This window comes from Salvelinus namaycush, chromosome 13 (assembly GCF_016432855.1).
Source record: "Salvelinus namaycush isolate Seneca chromosome 13, SaNama_1.0, whole genome shotgun sequence".
Lineage (NCBI taxonomy): Eukaryota > Metazoa > Chordata > Actinopteri > Salmoniformes > Salmonidae > Salvelinus > Salvelinus namaycush.
In genome coordinates, this window is record NC_052319.1 from 27,346,250 (window position 1) to 27,368,381 (window position 22,132).

The following is a 22,132-nucleotide window of genomic DNA, read 5'->3' on the forward strand; positions in this document are numbered from 1 at the left end:
ATAGGGTAGGGTAGTAGAGGCTGGTTTGGTATGTGACCAGTCAGTAAGGGGTTGAGGGTAGGGTAGGAGAGGCTGGTTTGGTATGTGACCAGTCAGTAAGAGGTTGAGGATAGGGTAGGGTAGGAGAGGCTGGTTTGGTATGTGACCAGTCAGTAAGGGGTTGAGGTTAGGGTAGGAGAGGCTGGTTTGGTATGTGACCAGTCAATAAAGGGTTGAGGATAGGGTAGGAGAGGCTGGTTTGGTATGTGACCAGTCAGTAAGAGGTTGAGGATAGGGTAGGAGAGGCTGGTTTGGTATGTGACCAGTCAATAAGGGGTTGAGGATAGGGTAGGAGAGGCTGGTTTGGTATGTGACCAGTCAGTAAGAAGTTGAGGATAGGGTAGGAGAGGCTGGTTTGGTATGTGACCAGTCAATAAGGGGTTGAGGATAGGGTAGGAGAGGCTGGTTTGGTATGTGACCAGTCAGTAAGGATGTGAGGATAGGGTAGGAGAGCCTGGTTTGGTATGTGACCAGTCAATAAGGGGTTGAGGATAGGGTAGGAGAGGCTGGTTTGGTATGTGACCAGTCAGTAAGGGGTTGAGGATAGGGTAGGAGAGGCTGGTTTAGTATGTGACCAGTCAATAAGGGGTTGAGGATAGGGTAGGAGAGGCTGGTTTAGTATGTGACCAGTCAGTAAGGGGTTGAGGATAGGGTAGGAGAGGCTGGTTTGGTATGTGACCAGTCAGTAAGGGGTTGAGGATAGGGTAGGAGAGGCTGGTTTGGTATGTGACCAGTCAATAGGGGGTTGAGGATAGGGTAGGAGAGGCTGGTTTGGTATGTGACCAGTCAGTAAGGATGTGAGGATAGGGTAGGAGAGGCTGGTTTTGTATGTGGCCAGTCAGTAAGGATGTGAGGATAGGGTAGGAGAGGCTGGTTTGGTATGTGACCAGTCAGTAAGGATGTGAGGATAGGGTAGGAGAGATGGGTTTGGTATGTGACCAGTCAGTAAGGATGTGAGGATAGGGTATGAGAGATGGGTTTGGTATGTGACCAGTCAGTAAGGATGTGAGGATAGGGTAGGAGAGGCTGGTTTGGTATGTGACCAGTCAGTAAGGATGTGAGGATAGGGTAGGAGAGGCTGGTTTGGTATGTGACCAGTCAGTAAGGATGTGAGGATAGGGTAGGAGAGGCTGGTTTGGTATGTGACCAGTCAGTAAGGATGTGAGGATAGGGTAGGAGAGGCTGGTTTGGTATGTGACCAGTCAGTAAGGATGTGAGGATAGGGTAGGAGAGATGGGTTTGGTATGTGACCAGTCAGTAAGGATGTGAGGATAGGGTAGGAGAGATGGGTTTGGTATGTGACCAGTCAGTAAGGATGTGAGGATAGGGTAGGAGAGATGGGTTTGGTATGTGACCAGTCAGTAAGGATGTGAGGATAGGGTAGGAGAGGCTGGTTTGGTATGTGACCAGTCAGTAAGAAGTTGAGGATAGGGTAGGAGAGGCTGGTTTGGTATGTTGCCACTAGTCTCTCTGTCAAGCTGATCAGAATAAATTAACCTCAGAATGAAGAGTGTTAACGCATCTGCCGTGAGGATAAACATCACTTCACCCCACAATGAGAGGGAGCGCGATGGAGAGAGAGAGGGAGAGAGAGAAAGGGAGAGAGAGAAAGGGAGAGAGAGAGCGAGAGATCACCAGGCCTCCTGATGAAACAGAGGTTTAATTTGCAGCAGAATAATCATCAGCATCACTCAGCCAGGCAGAGAGAGGGATGGAGGGAAAGAGAGAGAGGGATGGATGGAGGGAGCGAGAGAGAGGCTCTAAAGATGATGGACTCTCCATTTCCCTTTACACCCACAGAGATATAGCCAATTACACACACACTGCATCACAGAGGAGATAGCCAATTCCAGGCACTGGCAGACAGCATACAGAGAATGGGTTTTAAATTATCTGTCAGGACTGTGGAACTGCTCTGCTGCAAGCTGGTCAATACAGAGATCAGAGCTGAGGTGTGTGTGTGTGTGGGAGCTGAGGTGTGTGTGTGTGTGTGTGTGTGTGTGTGTGTGTGTGTGTGTGTGTGTGTGTGTGTGTGTGTGTGTGTGTGTGTGTGTGTGTGTGTGTGTGTGTGTGTGTGTGTGTGTGTAGCAGATAAATTGAGCTAATCAGACTGATCAATGACATCATGTCCACATTTCCTCCGGCAATGTCTCTTTGTTTGACAAGACCTACAGCTCACACCTCTCTCTTCCTCTCTCCATTCTGCTATCTCCTGTTGAATATGTCTCTCTCTCTCTTCCTCTCTCTCCTCTCTCCATCCCGCTATCTCCTGTTGAATATGTCTCTCTCTCTCTTCCTCTCTCTCCTTCTCTCCATCCCACTATCTCCTGTTGAATATGTCTCTCTGTCTCTTCCTCTCTCTTCCTCTCTCCATCCCGCTATCTCCTGTTGAATATGTCTCTCTCTCTCTCTTCCTCTCTCTTCCTCTCTCCATCCCGCTATCTCCTGTTGAATATGTCTCTCTCTCTCTTCCTCTCTCTCCTTCTCTCCATTCCGCTATCTCCTGTTGAATATGTCTCTCTCTCTCTTCCTCTCTCTTCCTCTCTCCATCCCGCTATCTCCTGTTGAATATGTCTCTCTCTCTCTTCCTCTCTCTCCATTCCGCTATCTCCTGTTGAATATGTCTCTCTCTCTCTTCCTCTCTCTTCCTCTCTCCATCCCGCTATCTCCTGTTGAATATGTCTCTCTCTCTTCCTCTCTCTTCCTCTCTCCATCCCGCTATCTCCTGTTGAATATGTCTCTCTCTCTTCCTATCTCTTCCTCTCTCCATCCCGCTATCTCCTGTTGAATATGTCTCTCTCTCTTCCTCTCTCCATCCCGCTATCTCCTGTTGAATATGTCTCTCTCTCTTCCTCTCTCTCCTTCTCTCCATTCCGCTATCTCCTGTTGAATATCTCTCTCTCTCTCTTCCTCTCTCTTCCTCTCTCCATCCCGCTATCTCCTGTTGAATATGTCTCTCTCTCTCTTCCTCTCTCCATCCCGCTATCTCCTGTTGAATATGTCTCTCTCTCTTCCTCTCTCCATCCCGCTATCTCCTGTTGAATATGTCTCTCTCTCTTCCTCTCTCTCCTTCTCTCCATTCCGCTATCTCCTGTTGAATATCTCTCTCTCTCTTCCTCTCTCTCCTTCTCTCCATTCCGCTATCTCCTGTTGAATATCTCTCTCTCTCTCTTCCTCTCTCTTCCTCTCTCCATCCCGCTATCTCCTGTTGAATATGTCTCTCTCTCTCTTCCTCTCTCCACCCTGCTATCTCCTGTTGAATATGTCTCTCTCTCTTCCTCTCTCCATCCCGCTATCTCCTGTTGAATATGTCTCTCTCTCTTCCTCTCTCCATCCCGCTATCTCCTGTTGAATATGTCTCTCTCTCTTCCTCTCTCCATCCCGCTATCTCCTGTTGAATATGTCTCTCTCTCTTCCTCTCTCCATCCCGCTATCTCCTGTTGAATATGTCTCTCTCTCTTCCTCTCTCTCCTTCTCTCCATTCCTCCGCTATCTCCTGTTGAATATCTCTCTCTCTCTCTTCCTCTCTCTTCCTCTCTCCATCCCGCTATCTCCTGTTGAATATGTCTCTCTCTCTCTTCCTCTCTCCATCCCGCTATCTCCTGTTGAATATGTCTCTCTCTCTTCCTCTCTCCATCCCGCTATCTCCTGTTGAATATGTCTCTCTCTCTTCCTCTCTCTCCTTCTCTCCATTCCGCTATCTCCTGTTGAATATCTCTCTCTCTTCCTCTCTCCATCCCGCTATCTCCTGTTGAATATGTCTCTCTCTCTTTTCCTCTCTCCATCCCGCTATCTCCTGTTGAATATGTCTCTCTCTCTTCCTCTCTCCATCCTGCTATCTCCTGTTGAATATGTCTCTCTGTCTCTTTCACTCTCCTCCTGTAGACTAAACAAAGAGAAAGCAGACCCTGGTCGCAACAGGATGTAACACACTGCTTTCACACATGCAAACACACAGACAGACAGACAGACAGACAGACAGACAGACAGACAGACAGACAGACAGACAGACAGACAACACATTTTCATTATATAATTCTTCAGAGAAGTGTTCCACAGGAGAACATTAATACCTAATGTTTACAGTAGTTTCGACCTGGAGGATGAGTAACCATGTCTGGGGTTTGACGTTAGATCCTGTGATAATACATGAGGCTTTGTCTCAGTGGGCAGATACATTGTTGAGTTGCACAGACAGATGATCTGGTCAGTCAGATTGGTAACTGATCATTTCTTATTATCCTTCCCTCCGTGTATGAATTACACTAGGCCAGCCGCCAGACCTGACTGACTTCTCACCCTCATCTCCATACTAACAATGGCGGGGGTTAACCTTTTAACCTTGTGTGTGTGCGTGTCATGGGGGGGTAGGAGTTAACCTTTAACCCCATGGGAAATACAGCCAAGCTCAAAACTTGTTTAGCCCACAACACCCTCATCTAGGCCTATACACCCCTCTGCATCTCCACCCCCAGCTAAACACTACTTCTCTCTTTCAATCTCCCATTTCTCTCTCTCTTTATCTCCATCTCCTTCTCTCTCTTTCTCTCTCCAGCTCTCTCCCACTACAACAGACACTTTCTTCACACAACTACAAGTACAACAATCCCATATTGATCAGCTCACTGACAGCACAGTGTGTATTATATCAGACCAGGCAGCAATAAAATTGGGAACACTATGTATACTATTACCTAATCCACATACAAAGTGATTACTTTGAGGTGTGCATCCAGAGGTGACGTGTGCTGAACACGGAACGAGGGAGAGTTCGTTTTGTTGTTTTGAAAGTTTTTAAAGTCTGAAAAAGTGTTCTGTTGAAAAAGTTTGGTTACTAGCTACCTTTTGAATTTGGATTCTGCGACGTGGTTAGTATCAGTTGCTGGACCCGCTATATCTGTCAAAGGATCCTGACAACCAAAAGTTTGAAGAGCTGCTTGGCGTAACAGCTAGCCTAGCTGCTAACTAGCTATCTAGCAAGATTTCCTTGACAGCTTGAACACAGCCCACGACACGGTTAGCCCTTGTGGCTGGGACCGCGGATTGTCTCCTGCTTGTGGCTGTCTAAATCCCTGCTGTTTGTTTCTGTTTAAATCTGCCCTGAGACCTGCCCTGTCTGGAACTGCGTGGAGTACCAGCGTTAGCCTACGTTGCTACCATGGCACCCAAAGCCAAAGGTGGGAGTCATGGAGAGGACAGTGTTTCTCTATCACAGGTAAAGGATCTTTTAAACGGACAAAAGGGTTCTACAAGCAGTTGTTATAACAACAGGAAAATACTGTAGCTTAAAGAGCTTTGTTCAAATACTGATGGACTCAACCAACAAAAGAATGGACGATCTGACCAGAGAGGTCCAGTGCCTTAAGAACAGTCTGCAGTTCTCCCAAAGAGAGGTGGATGTCCTGAAAGAGACTTGCAGCAATATGACTACAAACTGTAAGTCCTCTCACTATTAACAATGGGAAAACAGACTATTTAGAGCGACAATCAAGGAGGAATAACATCGTTGAGGACTGCATACAAGAGTCTTCACATGAGAACTGGGCCGAGTCTGAGGAGAAAGTAACAAAAAAGTATCAGTGAAAAGCTGCAGATGGATCATATGAAGATTGAGGTGGAGCGTGCCCACAGGTCTGAAAAACCTGTAACCAGCCCAGGGGACAGACCCAGGCCTATAGTGGTCAAGTTCCTGAGGTTTAAGGACAGAATGGCTGTTCTGGAGAAAGCCAAGAACTTTAGAGGAACCAACATATTCCTTAGCGAGGACTACTAGGAAGCTGTGCGCCTGAGGAGGAAAGAACTGATCCCACCCATGAAATCTGTCAGAGAGCGTGGGGACATTGGGTACATCTGCTACGACAGGCTCATTGTTCACCCTCCCTCCCAAAAGACTGGGAAGAGTTAGAGAGCCTAGCTTCCGGGTCGGTAGCTTCAGCCCCACATCACACACACACACACACAAGTGCCTGATTGACTAACTCTATTAGCCGAACAATGTTCTTGTCATGCTTTGTGCGTTTGTTTCCTTCATATTATGTCAATCTCTGATCAGCTGCCCCGGAAAGAGCATACAAAGGGCTTCAAATTGCCCATATTAATATATGTATCCTTAGAAATAAGGCTGCTAAAATCAGATAACATTCATATATTGGCCATCTCTGAGACTCACTAAGATAATTCCTTTGATGATACAGCAGTAACAATACAGGGATATAACATCCACAGAAGAGACAGTAACGCCTATGGAGGAGGTGTTGCTGTATATGTTCAGAGCCATATTCCTGTATAGCTGGGAGGGGATCTCATGTGTAATGCTGTTGAAGTGTTGTGGTTGCATGTTCACCTACCTCATCTAAAGCCTGTTCTTTTGAGGTGCTGCTATATGCCACCAAGTGCTAACATTCATTATCTGGATAATATGTTCGCAATTCTTGACAATGTGTGTGATGTTAACAGATAGCTGTCTGCTCAAGAGGAAGCTACTCACTGTAACCAGTGCCTCTAATCTGGTTCAGGTTATTAATCAACCTACCAGTGTCACGTTCTGACCCTAAGGTCAGATCTTTATTTATGTCTTTATTTTAGTTTGGTCAGGGCGTGAGTTGGGGTGGGCATTCTATGTAGTTTTTTCTATGTTTTGTTCTATTGTTCTATTTCTATGTGTTTGGCCTAGTATGGTTGTCAATCAGAGGCAGGTGTCAGTCGTTGTCTCTGATTGGGAGCCATATTTAGGTAGCCTGTTTTTCATTGTGTTTTGGTGGGTGATTATTTTCTGTTCTGTGTTTTTTGTTTCACCGTACAGGATTGTTCGTTTGTCGTTTTCTTGTTTTTGTTCAGTGTTCATTATTTCGTATTAAATCAATATGGACACTTACCACGCTGCGCATTGGTCCTCCTCTTCTTCCAACCACGACAAGCGTTACAACCAGGATGTTTACAAACAGTACAGGAACTATATCATCCACGTGTATCATTTTCACCAATGCTGCAGAACGTTGCAATGATGCTATATCCGTACACACTGGATGTATTGACCATAATATAGTAGCCATATCTAGAGAATACAAAGTTTGAAAGGCTGGGCTTAAAATAGTGTATAAGAGATCATACAACATTTTTGTACTGATTCCTATGTTGAAGATACAAAAAATATTTGTTGGTCTGATGAGGAGCATCCAGACGCTGCACTTGGTCCATTTATGAAATTGTTTCTTCCAGTTATTGATAAGTGTGAACCTATTAAGACATTGACTGTTAGAATTGTTAAGCCCCCATGGATTGATGAGGAGTTGAAAAGCTGTATGGTTGAGAGGGACGAGGCAAAAGGAGTGGTGAATAAGTCTGGCTGCACATCTGATTAGCAAACTTCATGTAAATTGAGATATTATGTTACTTAACTGAACAAAAAGAAGAAACTGTATTATGAAAACAAGATAAATTACATAAGTATGACGGAAAAGCTTTGGAATACTTTCAATTAAATTATAGTCAGAAAGACTAATTCAACTCCCTCTTTCATTGAATCAGATGGCTCATTTATCACAAAACCTTTTGATGTTGCCAGTTACTATAATGACTATTTCAATGGCAAAGTAGGCAAACTTAGGCATTAAATGCCAACAACAAACTGTGAGACATCATATTCATTCATAAAATACCTAATAATTAAAGAAAATAATTGTAATTTTGAATTCTGTAAAGTTAGTGTTGTTGAGGTGGGAAAATGATTGTTGTCCATCAATAATGAGAAACCACCTGGTATTGACACGTAGATGGAAAGCTACTGAGGATGGTAGCGGACTATATTGCCACTCCTATTTGACATCTTTTTTATCTGTGTCTGGAAAATACTGTTTGTCTCAGACCTGGAGAGAAGCCAAAGTCATTCTGCAACCCAAGAATGGTAATGCACCCTTTACAGGTTCTAACAGCCGGCCAATCAACTTGCTGCCGACTCCTAGCAACATTTTGGAAAGAACTGTGTTTGACCAGATACAGTGCTATTTCTCTGTAAACAAATTAACAACAGACTTTCAGCATGCTTAAAAAGAAGGGCACTCAATATATACTGCACTGACACAAATGACTGATGATTGGTTGAAATAAATTGATAATAAGAAGATTGTGGGAGCTGTACTGTTAGATTTCAGTGTAGCCTTTGAAATTATTAACCATAATTAGGGCTGGGGCAGTCACGAAATTTAATCAGCCGGTGATTGTCAAGCAAATAACTGTTGGTCACACGGTAATTGACCGTAATTAACATAAACACATTTAGCATCTCCTGGCTTCCACACATGATGCAGACCTGATGCAGACCTTTGGAGCATCTACATTTTAAAAGTCTAATACATACATGTAATATAGCCTACACCTTCACAATAAACCCATTATTTATTTTAGACTGGTCTAAAGAAGCATGATATGTAGAAAATGTCGTCTATTTCAGGAGAACAGAATAGCATACTCTGAGTTGTCCTTATGTTAGGTCCTGATCTGGCTTTGCCAAATGGTTGTGGGCTACACTAGTTCATTTAGCAGACAAGATTTGCTTGGTATTCCATGGCATTATTTTATAATATGAAGAATACAATTGAACAAAGCTGAATAAAATAGAAAGGATATTTTCTCCAAACGATTTGAGGGAGTGCGCACATACGACTATTATGTGTTGAGCGGTTAACAAAGAAACATTCCTATATGCTTAATTTAGAGTTATTAATGTAACTTTAGTTGTTCTACAAACTTTGAACTATATGTTTAGATTTTTAATACATTGTTAAGCCTGCATGATGAGATTCTAATGGTGATTTGAAAAAAGTTGCTTGAAAGGCATGAGCTCTGCTTTGTTTATTGTGCAGGCTGTACACACTACATCAGTCACTCATTCACAATTTGACAAGCACTTGATAATGCCTAGAATTTCATGGCGGCATCCCCTTTGTGTGGCCGTAATGCACCCTAAAAAAATCCATGCCCTTTGTGGCCGTTGTGCCCTTCTCCCTGAATGCTGCGTGCTCCATCATGTGATTGGGTCTTTCTCACGGGCTACAAGTGAAGACAGGCACATCGGGGACGCTACTGCACGTGTCCTTATCCAATTCCGAGGTGCATATTGAAGATATTGGAAGAACGGTCCACGTTTACTTTTAGTCAGCCAACAAGATGAGCAGGCCTAACAAACAGTATGTCAGTCTACTATCCCCCATAGTACAAAAGTTGAACTATTCTATTCTGTGTGAGAAATACATATTGCAAACATAGTCTGGGACAGATGTGGGATGCGATAGATCCAAAATTAATATAACCACAAGCATCAAAAAACATTTTTTACGCAGTGTGGCTGACGCAACAGATCAGAACGTTTAGCTTAAAATGTTGATAAACTATTAGGCTATTTCTTCACATTATAAGCGCAGCAATGCGCAAACAGCAGTAAGCTATAAGCGCGAATGTTCCATTACCGGAAAACACCATTCTCAAAAGTGACTGCAAATGCTGTTATGCTGTCAGGGTTGACCAAAATTGGACCCAGAAGCAGACCAGGACAAGGTGAGTATGAAGATGGTGAGTATTTATTAATAAATGAGAACGTGGAGGTAGATAGTTCCAGGTGGTGGAGCGGGCAGCGGAGGTGTGTTGATGGGATTGGATAGGCAGATCCAAGGGATAAACAAAAACTGGCGACGAGCAGACAGGGATGGGATATGGGTTCCGGGTGAATGGCTGTAGACAGAACAAACGGAGGTAAGTTAAAGGCAAGCAAGACGTACAGTACAAAACAACAAAACAAAACAAAACAAACTCTATCAACTGGAGGCTGGTTCGTGGGCACAACATACTGTTCATGGCTAACGATCCGGCAGGGAATGGATGTCAGGTCCGGGCTTAAGAAGAGGAGAGATGATGATCAGGACCAGGTGTGCAGATAGCTGATGGGATACAGGTGCGGGTAATCAGAACTCTCCCAACTGGCTACATTGCCCGGCAACCAGACAGGGTGCGTTCCAGGACGCCGGAAAAAACACTCCAGGACAGAACACAGGCAAAAAACAGACTCAGGAAACGGGATTCGTGACATATGCATCTAATGCTTTTATGATGAAGGTGCATTTTATGATGAATAGTATCTTCCCCAAACTTGAAACTCACGCGCTGCTTGTGTATGCCAGTTAGGCTCTACACCCCTTGTAAAGCGGATTAATGTTCTTAATTTTTAGAACTTATTTGCCCACTTTAGTTGTGATACAAACCTTATTAAAACATATAGGCCTATAGGCTAGGCTATAAAAGGGCATTGTTTCTTATGCTGGGCATCATTCACAAGTGATAATAAGTGATAGGCTAATATTGTCACACATCAGAATATTCTTGATTTAATCTTGTCTTTACATATCGAAACAGGGGCAGCGGGATAAAATACATGTCATCTATGTACTTAAATAGTGAATGGAGGATGCTTTTCCCCGTGGTTTATTTTCATACCAGCCAGGTTGGCTATACACCTGTTGTAAATATAAACAATGTGCTTAATATTAGGAAAGTTGAGAAATAAATATAGTAGGCCTAGCCTATAGAAAGCTGATGGGATCCTCCTCTTTTTAATAGAGGCCATCAAAACTCAGTTTTCTCATGCAATTGCATAGCCTATAGAAATGTTGTGCAACATGAGCTCATGGGTTCTCATGAAGTGTTTGATTAGATTTTCAAATACATTTGCATTGATGTCAGCGTGATTAGAGGGACAATAGAGTGCTGAGTACCAGGCAGTTATCAAGTTTAGTAGGCTACTAATGACCATCAGCAGCATCAGAGCTTGGAGAAGCCTAATTACCGTGACTAAACGGTCACGTGAAATTTGACTGCCTTCATGACTCGTGACCGCCGGTGTGGCGGTAATACGGTCACCGTAACAGCCCTAACCATGATCTGCTGATGAAAAAACGAATGTGTTATGGCTTTTCAACCTTTGGAGCTATCTATCTAATATAACACGGAGGTTTTTCTTTAATGGAAGCTTCTCTAATATAAAACAAGTGTGGTGTACTGCAGGGCAGCTCTCTTGACTCTTTGTTTTTCTAATAACCTGCCACTGGCATTAAACAAAGCCTGCGTGTCTATGTGTGCTGATGATGACACCCTATACAAGTCAGAAACCACAGCTAGTGAAATTAGTGCAACCCTAAACAAAGAGTTGCAGTCAGTTTTAGAATGGGTGGCAAGAAATCTCAGGCTAGTCCTGAACATCTCTAAAACTAAGAGCATTGTATTTGGTACAAATCATTCCCTACGTTCTAGACCTCAGCTGAATCTGATAATGAATAAGCAAGTTGAGGAGACTAAATTACTTGGTGTTACCTTGGATTGTAAACTGTCATGGTCAAAACATATTGATTCAATGGTTGTAAAGATGGGGAGAGGTCTGTCCGTGATAAAGAGATGCTCTGCTTTTTTTGACACCACACTCCACTAAGCAAGTCCTGCAGGCTCTAGTGTCATCTTATCTTGATTATTGCCCAGTCATATGGTCAGGTGCTGCAAAGAAGGACCTAGAAAAACTGCAGCTGGCCCAGAACAGAGTGCCACATCGTGCTGTAATCAGAAGGCTAATATCAATACTATTCATGACTGTCTCTCTTGGCTAAAAGTAGAGGAGAGACAGACTGCATCACGTCCTGTTTTTATAAGAAACATGAATGTGTTAAAAATGGCTAATTGTTTGCGTTGTCAACTTACACATAGCTCTGACACACACACTTACCCCACCAGACATGCTACCAGGGGTCTTTTCACAGTCCCCAAATGCAGAACAAATTTAAGAAAATGTACAGTATTATATACAACCATGATTGCATGGAACTACTTTCCATCTCAGATTGCTGAAGAGAACAGCAAACCTGGTTTTAAAAAATTATAATAAAGCAACACCTCACAACACCTTTCTCCTATTTGACCTAGATATTTTGTGTGTATGCACTGATATTTAGGCTATGTGGGATGTTTTAAATGTATGTAGTTCTGTCCTTGAGCTGGTCTTGTCTATTAATGTTCTGTATTATGTCATATTTCATGTGGACCCCAGGAAGAGTAGCTGCTGCTTTCGCAACTGCTAATGGGGATACTAATAAAAAACTAAAATACCAAATACATAGGATATGCGGTATGTTGCCTGAAAAAATAATTGTTTACCACATTCTTGTCAGGATTTGCCTTTTATATCGCCATTGCTTTTGGCGGGAAAGAGCAAGAGACATTCAACTTTGACCCTGTTGTTGTGATCGTTGTCATGGTAACCTGAGTGACAGCATCCTTGTGACAGCACTGCTTTCATTTTTTCACAATCACAAAAGTAAGTCAGCAGCTCGCCTTACTTGTAAATCATTTGTAAATAGTTACCCTGTAATATGTTAATTTTCCTGTCATGGTGAATAAAAAAAGGTTGAGAGTAGAGGTCGACCGATTAATCGGGATGGACGATTAATTAGGGCCGATTTCAAGTTTTCATAACAATCGGAAATTGGTATTTTTGGACACTGATTTTTTTTTTTTTTTTTTTTTTACACCTTTATTTAACTGGGCAAGTCAGTTAAGAACACATTCTTATTTTCAATGACGGCCTAGGAACGGTGGGTTAACTGCCTTGTTCAGGGGCAGAACGACAGATTTTTACCTTGTCAGCTCGGGGATTCAATCTTGCAACCTTACGGTTAACTAGTCCAACGCTCTAACCACCTGCCTTACATTGCACTCCATGAGGAGCCTGCCTGTTACGCGAATGCAGTAAGAAGCCAAGGTAAGTTGCTAGCTAGCATTAACCGTATCTTATAAAAAAACTATCAATCATAATCACTAGTTAACTACACATGGTTGATGATATTACTAGTTTATCTAGCGTGTCCTGCGTTGCATATAATCGATGCGGTGCGCATTCGCGAAAAAGGACTGTCGTTGCTCCAACGTGTACCTAAGCATAAACAGCAATGCCTTTCTTAAAATCAAAACACAAGTATATATTTTTAAACCTGCATATTTAGTTAATATTGCCTGCTAACATGAATTTCTTTTAACTAGGGAAATTGTGTCACTTCTCTTGCAACAGAGTCAGGGTATATGCAGCAGTTTGGGCCGCCTGGCTCGTTGCGAACTGTGTGAAGACTATTTCTTCCTAACAAAGACAGCCAACTTCGCCAAACGGGGGATGATTTAACAAAAGCGCATTTGCGAAAAAAGCACAATCGTTGCACGACTGTACCTAACCATAAACATCAATGCCTTTCTTAAAATCAATACACAGAAGTATATATTTTTAAACCTGCATATTTAGCTAAAAGAAATCCAGGTTAGCAGGCAATATTAACCAGGTGAAATTGTGTCACTTCTCTTGCGTTCATTGCACGCAGAGTCAAGGTATATGCAACAGTTTGGGCCGCCTGGCTCGTTGCGAACTAATTTGCCAGAATTTTATGTAATTATTACATAAAATTGAAGGTTGTACAATATAACAGCAATATTGTAATGGTTCTCGTCCTCTTCGTCTGAGGAGTAGCAAGGATCGGACCAATACGCAGCGTGATAAATGTGTCCATTTTAATTTATTAAAACTGAACACTGAAAAATACAAAATAACAAAGTGAATAATACCGAAAACCGAAACAGTCCTAAAACAGGAAACAATCACCCACAACACACAATGAAAAACAGGCTACCTAAATATGGCTCCCAATCAGAGACAACGACTGACACCTGCCTCTGATTGAAAACCATACTAGGCCCAACACATAGAAATCTAACAACAGAACAAAACATAGAAAAACAACATAGAATGCCCACCCCAACTCACGCCCTGACCAAACTAAAATAAAGACATAAAAAAAGAACTAAGGTCAGAACGTGACAAATATTTAGACTTATGGATGTTAGATAAAATACGGAACGGTTCCGTATTTCACTGAAAGAATAAACGTTTCGTTTTCGAAATTATAGTTTCCGGATTTGACCATATTAATGTATTTCTGTGTGTTATTATGTTATAATTAAGTCTATGATTTGATATTTGATAGAGCGTCTGACTGAGCGATGGTAGGCAGCAGCAGGCTCATACGCATTAAATGAAACAGCACTTTTGTGCGTTTTGCCAGCAGCTCTTCGCAATGCTTCAAGCATTGAGCTGTTTATGACTTCAAGCCTATCAACTCCCGAGATTAGGCTGGTGTAACCGATGTGAAATGGCTAGCTAGTTAGCGGGGTGCGCGCTAATAGCGTTTCAATCGGTGACGTCACTTGCTCTGAGACTTGGAGTCGTTGTTCCCCTTGCTCTGCAAGGGCCGCGGCTTTTGTGGAGCGATGGGTAACGATGCTTCGAGGGTGGCTGTTGTCGATGTGTTCCTGGTTCGAGCCCAGGTAGGGGCGAGGAGAGGGACGGAACCTATACTGTTACACTGGCAATACTAAAGTGCCTATAAGAACATCCAATAGTCAAAGGTATATGAAATACAAATGTTATCGAGAGAAATAGTCCTATAATTCCTATAATAACTACAACCTAAAACTTCTTACCTGGGAATATTGAAGACTCATGTTAAAAGGAACCACCAGCTTTCATATGTTCTCATGTTCTGAGCAAGGAACTTAAACGTTAGCTTTTTTACATGGTACATATTGCACTTTTACTTTCTTCTCCAACACTTTGCTTTTGCATTATTTAAACCAAATTGAACATGTTTCATTATTTATTTCAGGCTAAATTGATTTTATTTATGTATTATATTAGGTTAAAATAAGTGTTCATTCAGTATTGTTGTAATTGTCATTATTACTAATACATTTTTTTTTTAAATCGGCCGATTAATCGGTATCGGCTTTTTTGGTCCTCCAATAATCGGTATCGGTATCGGCGTTGAAAAATCATAATCGGTCGACCTCTAGTTGAGAGGCAGTAACAGTCCAGTAAGTCAGTTCATTACCATGCAGATCAGTCATCACCAAAATCAACAACCTGACACTCATTACATACACATTACACATTACCTTTACTAAAACTTCATTAATACCACATTAATACTGCATTAATACCGCATTAATACTGCATGTGTCTGGCTGCCTTCAATGTGCTCTCCATATCAGAGGCTCTCCCTGTGGGCTGAGCTGTGTGTGTACTGTATATATAAGTGTGTGTGTTTGTGTGTGTCAGCAAAGACAAAAGGTCCCCTCTGAATCCTCTCTGCCCTTTATCCCCTGCTTCAAACTGGAGCAGCAGCAGTCCCACGCACGCACGCACGCACGCACACACACACATGAAATTATATTCTTGCTCCTTAATTAATAAATGATGAGGGTGTAAGTGTTCAGAGGAATAAAGCACAGCTACGGCTGGCTGTCTAGTCTGTAGGGGACATCTTAAACTAACCCATCTCTCTTGCTATTTTTCTCCCTCCCTCTCTGTCACACACATACATACTCATGAAAATGACTCTTGAAAGCATTCCTCACAGAGCTAAAGGATTGCAGCACATTACCAACACATGGGCTATCTGGAAAGAGAAAAAGAGAGAAAAAGAGAGAGAGAAAGAGAGAGTATGCGTGTGTGTGCGTGTGTGTGTGTGTGGACATGTTTTACTATACTTGTGAGTACCAAGTCCTGACAAGAATAGTAAACCAACTAAAATGTAAAAAAGTGAGGATATTTTGCCAGTCCACACTTATAAAAAGGCTATTTTAGGCATAGGGATTAGGTTAAGGGTTAGAATTAGGGTTAAGGGTTAAGGTTAGAATTAGTGTTAGGGGTTAAGGTTAGGGTTGGGGGTTGAGGTTAGGGGTTAAGGAAAATAGGATGTTGAATGGGAATCAATTGTTGAGCCCCAAAAAACTCCTCACAAGTATAGTAATACATAGCTGTGTGTGTGTGTGTGTGTGTGTGTGTGTGTGTGTGTGTGTGTGTGTGTGTGTGTGTGTGTGTGTGTGTGTGTGTGTGTGTGTGTGTGTGTGTGTGTGTGTGTGTGTGTGTGTGTGTGATGGTGTCAGTAGTGGCAGCTGTGTCCTCCTCTCGTCAGAAGTAAATGCTTCTATGAAACTTTAATGTCAGTCTGTCTGCCTGAACTCAGATACAAAACACACACTCCAACCCCCTCTGCTGCTATTAGTGTAGTAGTAATGTAAGGTGGTGGTCTGCGCTGCCCTGTCATCACCAGGGTGTGTTACTAATGGCAGCAGAGATCAAGGCTCAGGACTACCTGTAAATGCAGGTGAACACACTTCAAAGCCTTGGTCTGTGGGTGGTGATGTCATCATTAAGCACCTCTGAAACTCAGCGGGGAAAAGACTGACCTCAAAAACATACCTTCAAACATGCACCGAGTATACCAAAAATTAGGAACAGCCCCCCCCCCCACCCCCATTTTTGCCCTCAGAACAGCTTCAATTCATCGGGCATGGACTCTACAAGGCGTCAAAAGCATTCCACAAGGATGCTGGCCCATGTTGACTCCAATGCTTCCCACAGTTGTGTCAAGTTGGCTGGATGTCATTTGGGTGGTGGACCATTCTTGATACACTCTAGAAACTGTTGAGCGTGAAAAACCCAACAGCTTTGCAGTACTTGACACAAACCGGTGCGCCTGCACCTACTACCAAACCCATTCAAAGGTACTTACATATTTTGTCTTGCTCATTCACCCTCTGAATGGCACACATACACAATCCATGTCTCAATTGTCTCAAGGCTTAAAAATCATTATTTAACAAGTGATTCAAAAAGTGACATCAATAAAGGATCCTAGCTTTCACCTGGATTCACCTGGTCAGTCTATAGCTCTATTCGCATTGGACTAGTATTACTATAGAATGCCCATTATGTAATTATTACCCCAGCATGTCCGTTTTACAGTCGATGATTGGGAAGGGATTAGTTTTACCAAGCTGCCCCTGTAATTATTTGTTTTCCTCATTCAAAATGTACCGGTATGACGGCAGCCTGGAGGCTCCTCTAGGCGTGAAGATATTTCAAATGTATAGGGATAGCCTAATATTGGCCTAATGGTCTTCAGTTCAGAGAAAGTCCAAATAATAACCAATTAGAAGCATGAACTGTAACCTATGCATTTAATTAACTGACGTATTTGGTAAATTATCAGTTCACTGTGACAATATCGTCCACTTCATATTTTAAAAGACAAACATGGTACTAGGAAAGTTAGTATGTGACAAAACAGATTCATATGTAGGTTAAGTGCAACGCTTTGTTTTAACAATACATTTGTTCCCATGTTCTTACCCAAACTGGGTGCAGCACCTGATAAACTGTAATATCCCTTAAAATACTGGGATGACGACTCGCACAGGATAAGTATTATCAGAGGAGAGGAGTTGGGAGATTGACGAAAAACAGTAGGTTTTTAGGGCTGGAATAAATTCTTCCTGCCAAGTAAAAATTACTGACATGGCAGATTCGGTCAGGACTAAAATTACGGATGTGGTGATTTATGCTTGTGCACAAAATTATATTACCTGAGCTCCCCCACTAAAACGTATCCCGTCCGAATAGGGTTTATGTCATGGAAAGAGCAGGTGTTCTTTATGTGTGGATACTCATTGTACATACGCACGTACATACACACACATTGCACACCATATCTACGTCCTGTGGAGTTGGGGTAGTGAATAGATTTGATGTTCGCAAACGATTCGTTAATTTTGATAGACTAATTTTTGTGACTTCAGAGTCATGACCAGTTTTTCTGAGTCACTCGTTCATTTTAGTCGTTCCTTTGACCTGCTGGCCGCAATGAATTCTACAGCAGGATTAATACGCGCTCCTCCGGTGACTCCAGAGACGTGCTCCGGTCAACAACTGTCTGTCATATAATTATGCGCACAGACAAAGTAGATCACGCTGAAGGCAGTATATAGAATAAAAAAATATGTGTATAACTGATAATTGATCGCATGGTGCAAGAATGAATGCAATTAATTGATTATTGAATGTTTTGATGGACACAGCTTTGTAGAGCCAAAACATACACAGCCTCTTCTCAACACTCGAACTCGAGAGCGAATCGTCTGGGGTGCACCACTTCGCGAAAGATATTGTGCTAATCACCCCAAGCAATGCATTCCTCCAAGAGTCGTTCACAATCTAGTCCGGTTGCGGCCACAACTAGACCTCGTTTTCAATTGTACCATGGAATAATCTTATTTGTATGCCTAGCAATAAACAAATTCACATCGTTTAAAGCAAGTCTCAGTCAAAATGACAGCTCCAATAAGCCCTTTATAGGGAACGACATGTGAACGAGAGGCTTGTATAATTATTACTATTGCGGGTTTTCAGTTCATTGTTCGCCGACAGTAGGTCCTGCGTGCTCTTGGCATTACTGACTCAAATGAACGAAATTAGTTGAAAGATCCGATTCAGTAAAAAGAGCCGAACTTCCCATCAATAAGGTGGGAGAGGGGGAGGTTGTGAGTGTTTTCTACTCCGAGTCTCCAGAGTGTCCTGCTCTCACAAAGGAGCTAAAACAAACAGTGACTGGTCAGAGAGAGAGAAAGAGAAATACATTGAGAGACAAAGAGTGAGGGAGAGTAAGCATTCCAGTACTCAACTCATGATGAGTGTTTAGGTTCTACTGCTTCTGCTAGTGGTTCTATCTGGCAGGTCTGCTGGCTGCAGCCCACCACACACTCTCTCACTCCTGGGCTTATGTTCAATAGTCACCCTGCTCCCCTTCAGAGGATTGAGAAGTGTGAGAATAAAAAGCACTCTTAATGACATCATTTGGCCTATTGGCCAAAGACTTGACATGCTATGACATGGAGCTGAAAGCATGAACAAATATGTTATCTGCCTATAAAACATCCATACAGTATAGGCTCTAACATCCCAAAACCTTAGGATACTGTTAATAAACCCAGAGTAGCTTATATTTAAAGGCCCATTGTGCTGGCTGTTATTGTTCAGCCTCTGTTATGAAACCTATGCAGCTGTCTGCCTGCTGCATCTCTAGACTACCTGGACACAGCACAGCCATGCCACTGAGGTAACTAAATCATATACTGCAGCTATACCTCGCTTGTCTGTCTAGCAATAACATGAATAGCACAGGTGACTGTATCTCTTACTTTCTCTCTCTCTATACCCCCTCCCCTCCCCTCTCTCTCTCTCCATAGCTCAATTCTGTCTAATTGTGTCTTTAGAGTTGGGGATAGAGCACACATAGGAAGTCTTTCAACACATTAGTGTGTCAAATTAGATTTCCCAAACAGATTCTCAGTTGTCCAGCTATGCAACCCCACCACCCCACACACATGTATACAGCAACTCGGTTCTTCAGAATTCTAGCCAAGGAACATTCTGTACAGCAAGTTGGCAGCCAACCAGTCCAAATACCAAGTAGCAGAGCTAAGTACCTTGACGGGGGAGCTCCTTGTGGCCACCGGCAGGTCTCTGATCCCACTGCCCGGGGGAGAGGCGCTGATCCCGGCTGCACAACCCAATGACTCTCCGCCCCCCACCTGGGACTGCCTGGTACTGCCTGCATTCCGTGGCCGCTGTTTGATCCCGTCCAGCAGGCGGACCAGCAAGATATTCGCGGGGAGGTCGTCCACCTCACAGCCGACTAGGATACGACATTCGGGACATCTCAGTTCGTTTCTGGAGCTGACTATGTTCTCCAAGCAGCGGCGACAGAAGGTGTGTTGGCAAGGCAGGACTTTAGCTGTAGTGTCCAGCCGCTCCAAACACACGGAACACTCCAGCAGATCCAACAGAGACGACTCGTCCATCTCACACTGCGAATATTCCTTACCGATTATTATTGACGTTAACCGAGTGGGTGTTGGTTTCTGATTTCGCGTTTAATGCACCAGAAACTGAAGAATACATATCGGCGTAGGCTGTTTAAAAGCGCAATCTGTTGTGCTATTTCCCCGAACTGAGCCCGTTAAGGCAACCAGGCAACCCCTCTCTCTTCTCGCTCTCTCTGCTTGCTCTCCCTCGCGCAGCTGTGCAGATTGCAGTGAGGTCACGCTCTCATCTCTCTCTCACACACACGCACACGCACACACACACGCACACGCGCACACACACACACACACACACACACACACACACACACACACACACACACACACACACACACACACACACACACACAAACACAAACACACACACACACACACACACACACACACCATAAGAAGGAGATGAGAGAATTGGGAATCAAACTGACCGTTAATTCTTTACAATTAGCCCCCTACCAGTTATTCATTCATACAGCTAGGCTACCTATACGTGTCAGATGGGTATAGGCTATAGGTGCTCAGTGAGGCCAACCAGAGAGAGGTGATAACCAGTGATTATAAGGCTGTGTTGGTGAGCAGAGCTCTGTGTGTGAGTGTACGTTCGTTTATGTGTGTGTGATAATGTAACAGTTGTGTGGGTTTCAGAGTGGAGAATGCATATAATCTGAAATAATGCAACACAGATTATCACCAAAACCTGTCACCATCTTCTGGGATGAGCTCCAGAAATAGTAGTGTTGGAACACAGGTTTATCTTTAGGTGTTATAAATGATGTGTAAAGTCAATAACCAAACTGAATCAGATATTTGGTGGACTCCGTTAGGAGAGTAGGATGGTAGGTTACTCTACCACAGAATAACCAATGGACGATGATAGATACTCAATAAAAAATACTTCAATCAGAGCAGACAGATGTGTGAAGACACTGCCACCCCGCGGACAACTACAGAAATAATAGTTTGTCTGTCTTATCTTGTGGACATTAGGTAGGTAGCCTAGTATTGTTGGTAACAGAGGGGTTATTCTGCCGCCTGCTGGTGAAATGTTGAACTAATCGATAACCCAGATGTTTGGATGAAGCTACAATATAATCAAATTTTATCTGTGAGGTTTCAGTTCATTTTGACCTCAATACATATTTTAACTGCTTGAGCCTATCTTGTAAGATCTAAGAGGTTGCTTTTGGACTGAACACACACACACATTCCTAGTTGCCATCTAAACCATGTTTCTATGAGCAAATGTGATCTGAAACGACACCATGGTGCACTCCTGTTGCCCAGAACCTTATACGGAATAGAGTGCGATTTCAGATGCAGCCTTAGTTCCTGCTGCTGTTAGAGCCTCATGGCTGAGGGAGCAGAAGGTCTGTCAGCTGCACAGTACCGTCTTTCTCTACCTGTCTCTGCCTGTCTCTACCTGCCCTTTTCTCACGTTTAACTCCTGCCCCGGGGGAAGGCTATGTTCCCCAGATCTGACATCCTGCCTGGCTGAGAGGCGGCACTGTTCTCTACCACACACAGAGATGAGCACAGGGCCTAAACCTCCTGATGCACAGGTAGTGTGTGTGTGTGTTTGTGTGTGTTTGTGTGTGTGTGGAATCATGTACAGAAAACAGTTACACTTTTTCACGTTGACAATTCACGTTGACTGAGTATATATTTATCCAATACAAATGCTATATTTAAAGCTTACTGTACATTAATAATGTTACATTATGATTGTATCTTGATGTATAGAGTTTAATGGTATGTTACCTATAGGTATAGGCTAGCCTCCTCTCCTCACCCAATGTCCTTTCATTGTGGAAACTAGGTTAACTGACGATGCAGTCAACATGGTAGAGGAGAGGATAAAATATGCCCACCTTTACAGAGTAGACCTACCCATCATGCATAGCGTCAGGAGCCTGAAATCCCTGTGACTTTTTATTTTTTTTAAATGTTTTAAGTTATTGAATATTCTAAACATACAATATACTTGCAGTGAAGCCACTCAACAACTACATCATACCAGTCATCCAACAGATTCCCATTCAGAGCGACACACAGAAGCATCCAGGGTCAATGCCCTGCTCAAGGGCACGTTGACGAATCTACCACCAGGCCAAAAAACATGAACCCGAACCCTCCAAGATCCCCCCACAGTTCCCCAATAGCTGTCCCTCACTATTACATGTATGTGTGTGTTCTTGTATGTGTTTATTTGAATGAGAGTGTGTGTATATGCATGTGTACAAACACCTGCACGGCATTAGCCTCAGGCAAACCGGCATTAGTTGTAAAAACACTGCCACTT

General features: G+C 43.0%; 1 protein-coding gene across 1 annotated transcript in view; it reads right to left on the minus strand.

Annotated features, from left to right (window-relative positions):
• LOC120058062 (E3 ubiquitin-protein ligase SH3RF3-like) overlaps nucleotides 1-19,962 on the minus strand; it is a 246,791-nt gene extending 226,829 nt beyond the window's left edge. Inside the window, exon 1 of the mRNA XM_039006541.1 lies at nucleotides 19,441-19,962. Within this exon, the coding sequence (XP_038862469.1) occupies nucleotides 19,441-19,815 (375 nt within the window). The 5' untranslated portion in view covers nucleotides 19,816-19,962. The remainder of the gene's footprint in view (nucleotides 1-19,440) is intronic.
• Nucleotides 19,963-22,132: the final 2,170 nt, after the last annotated feature.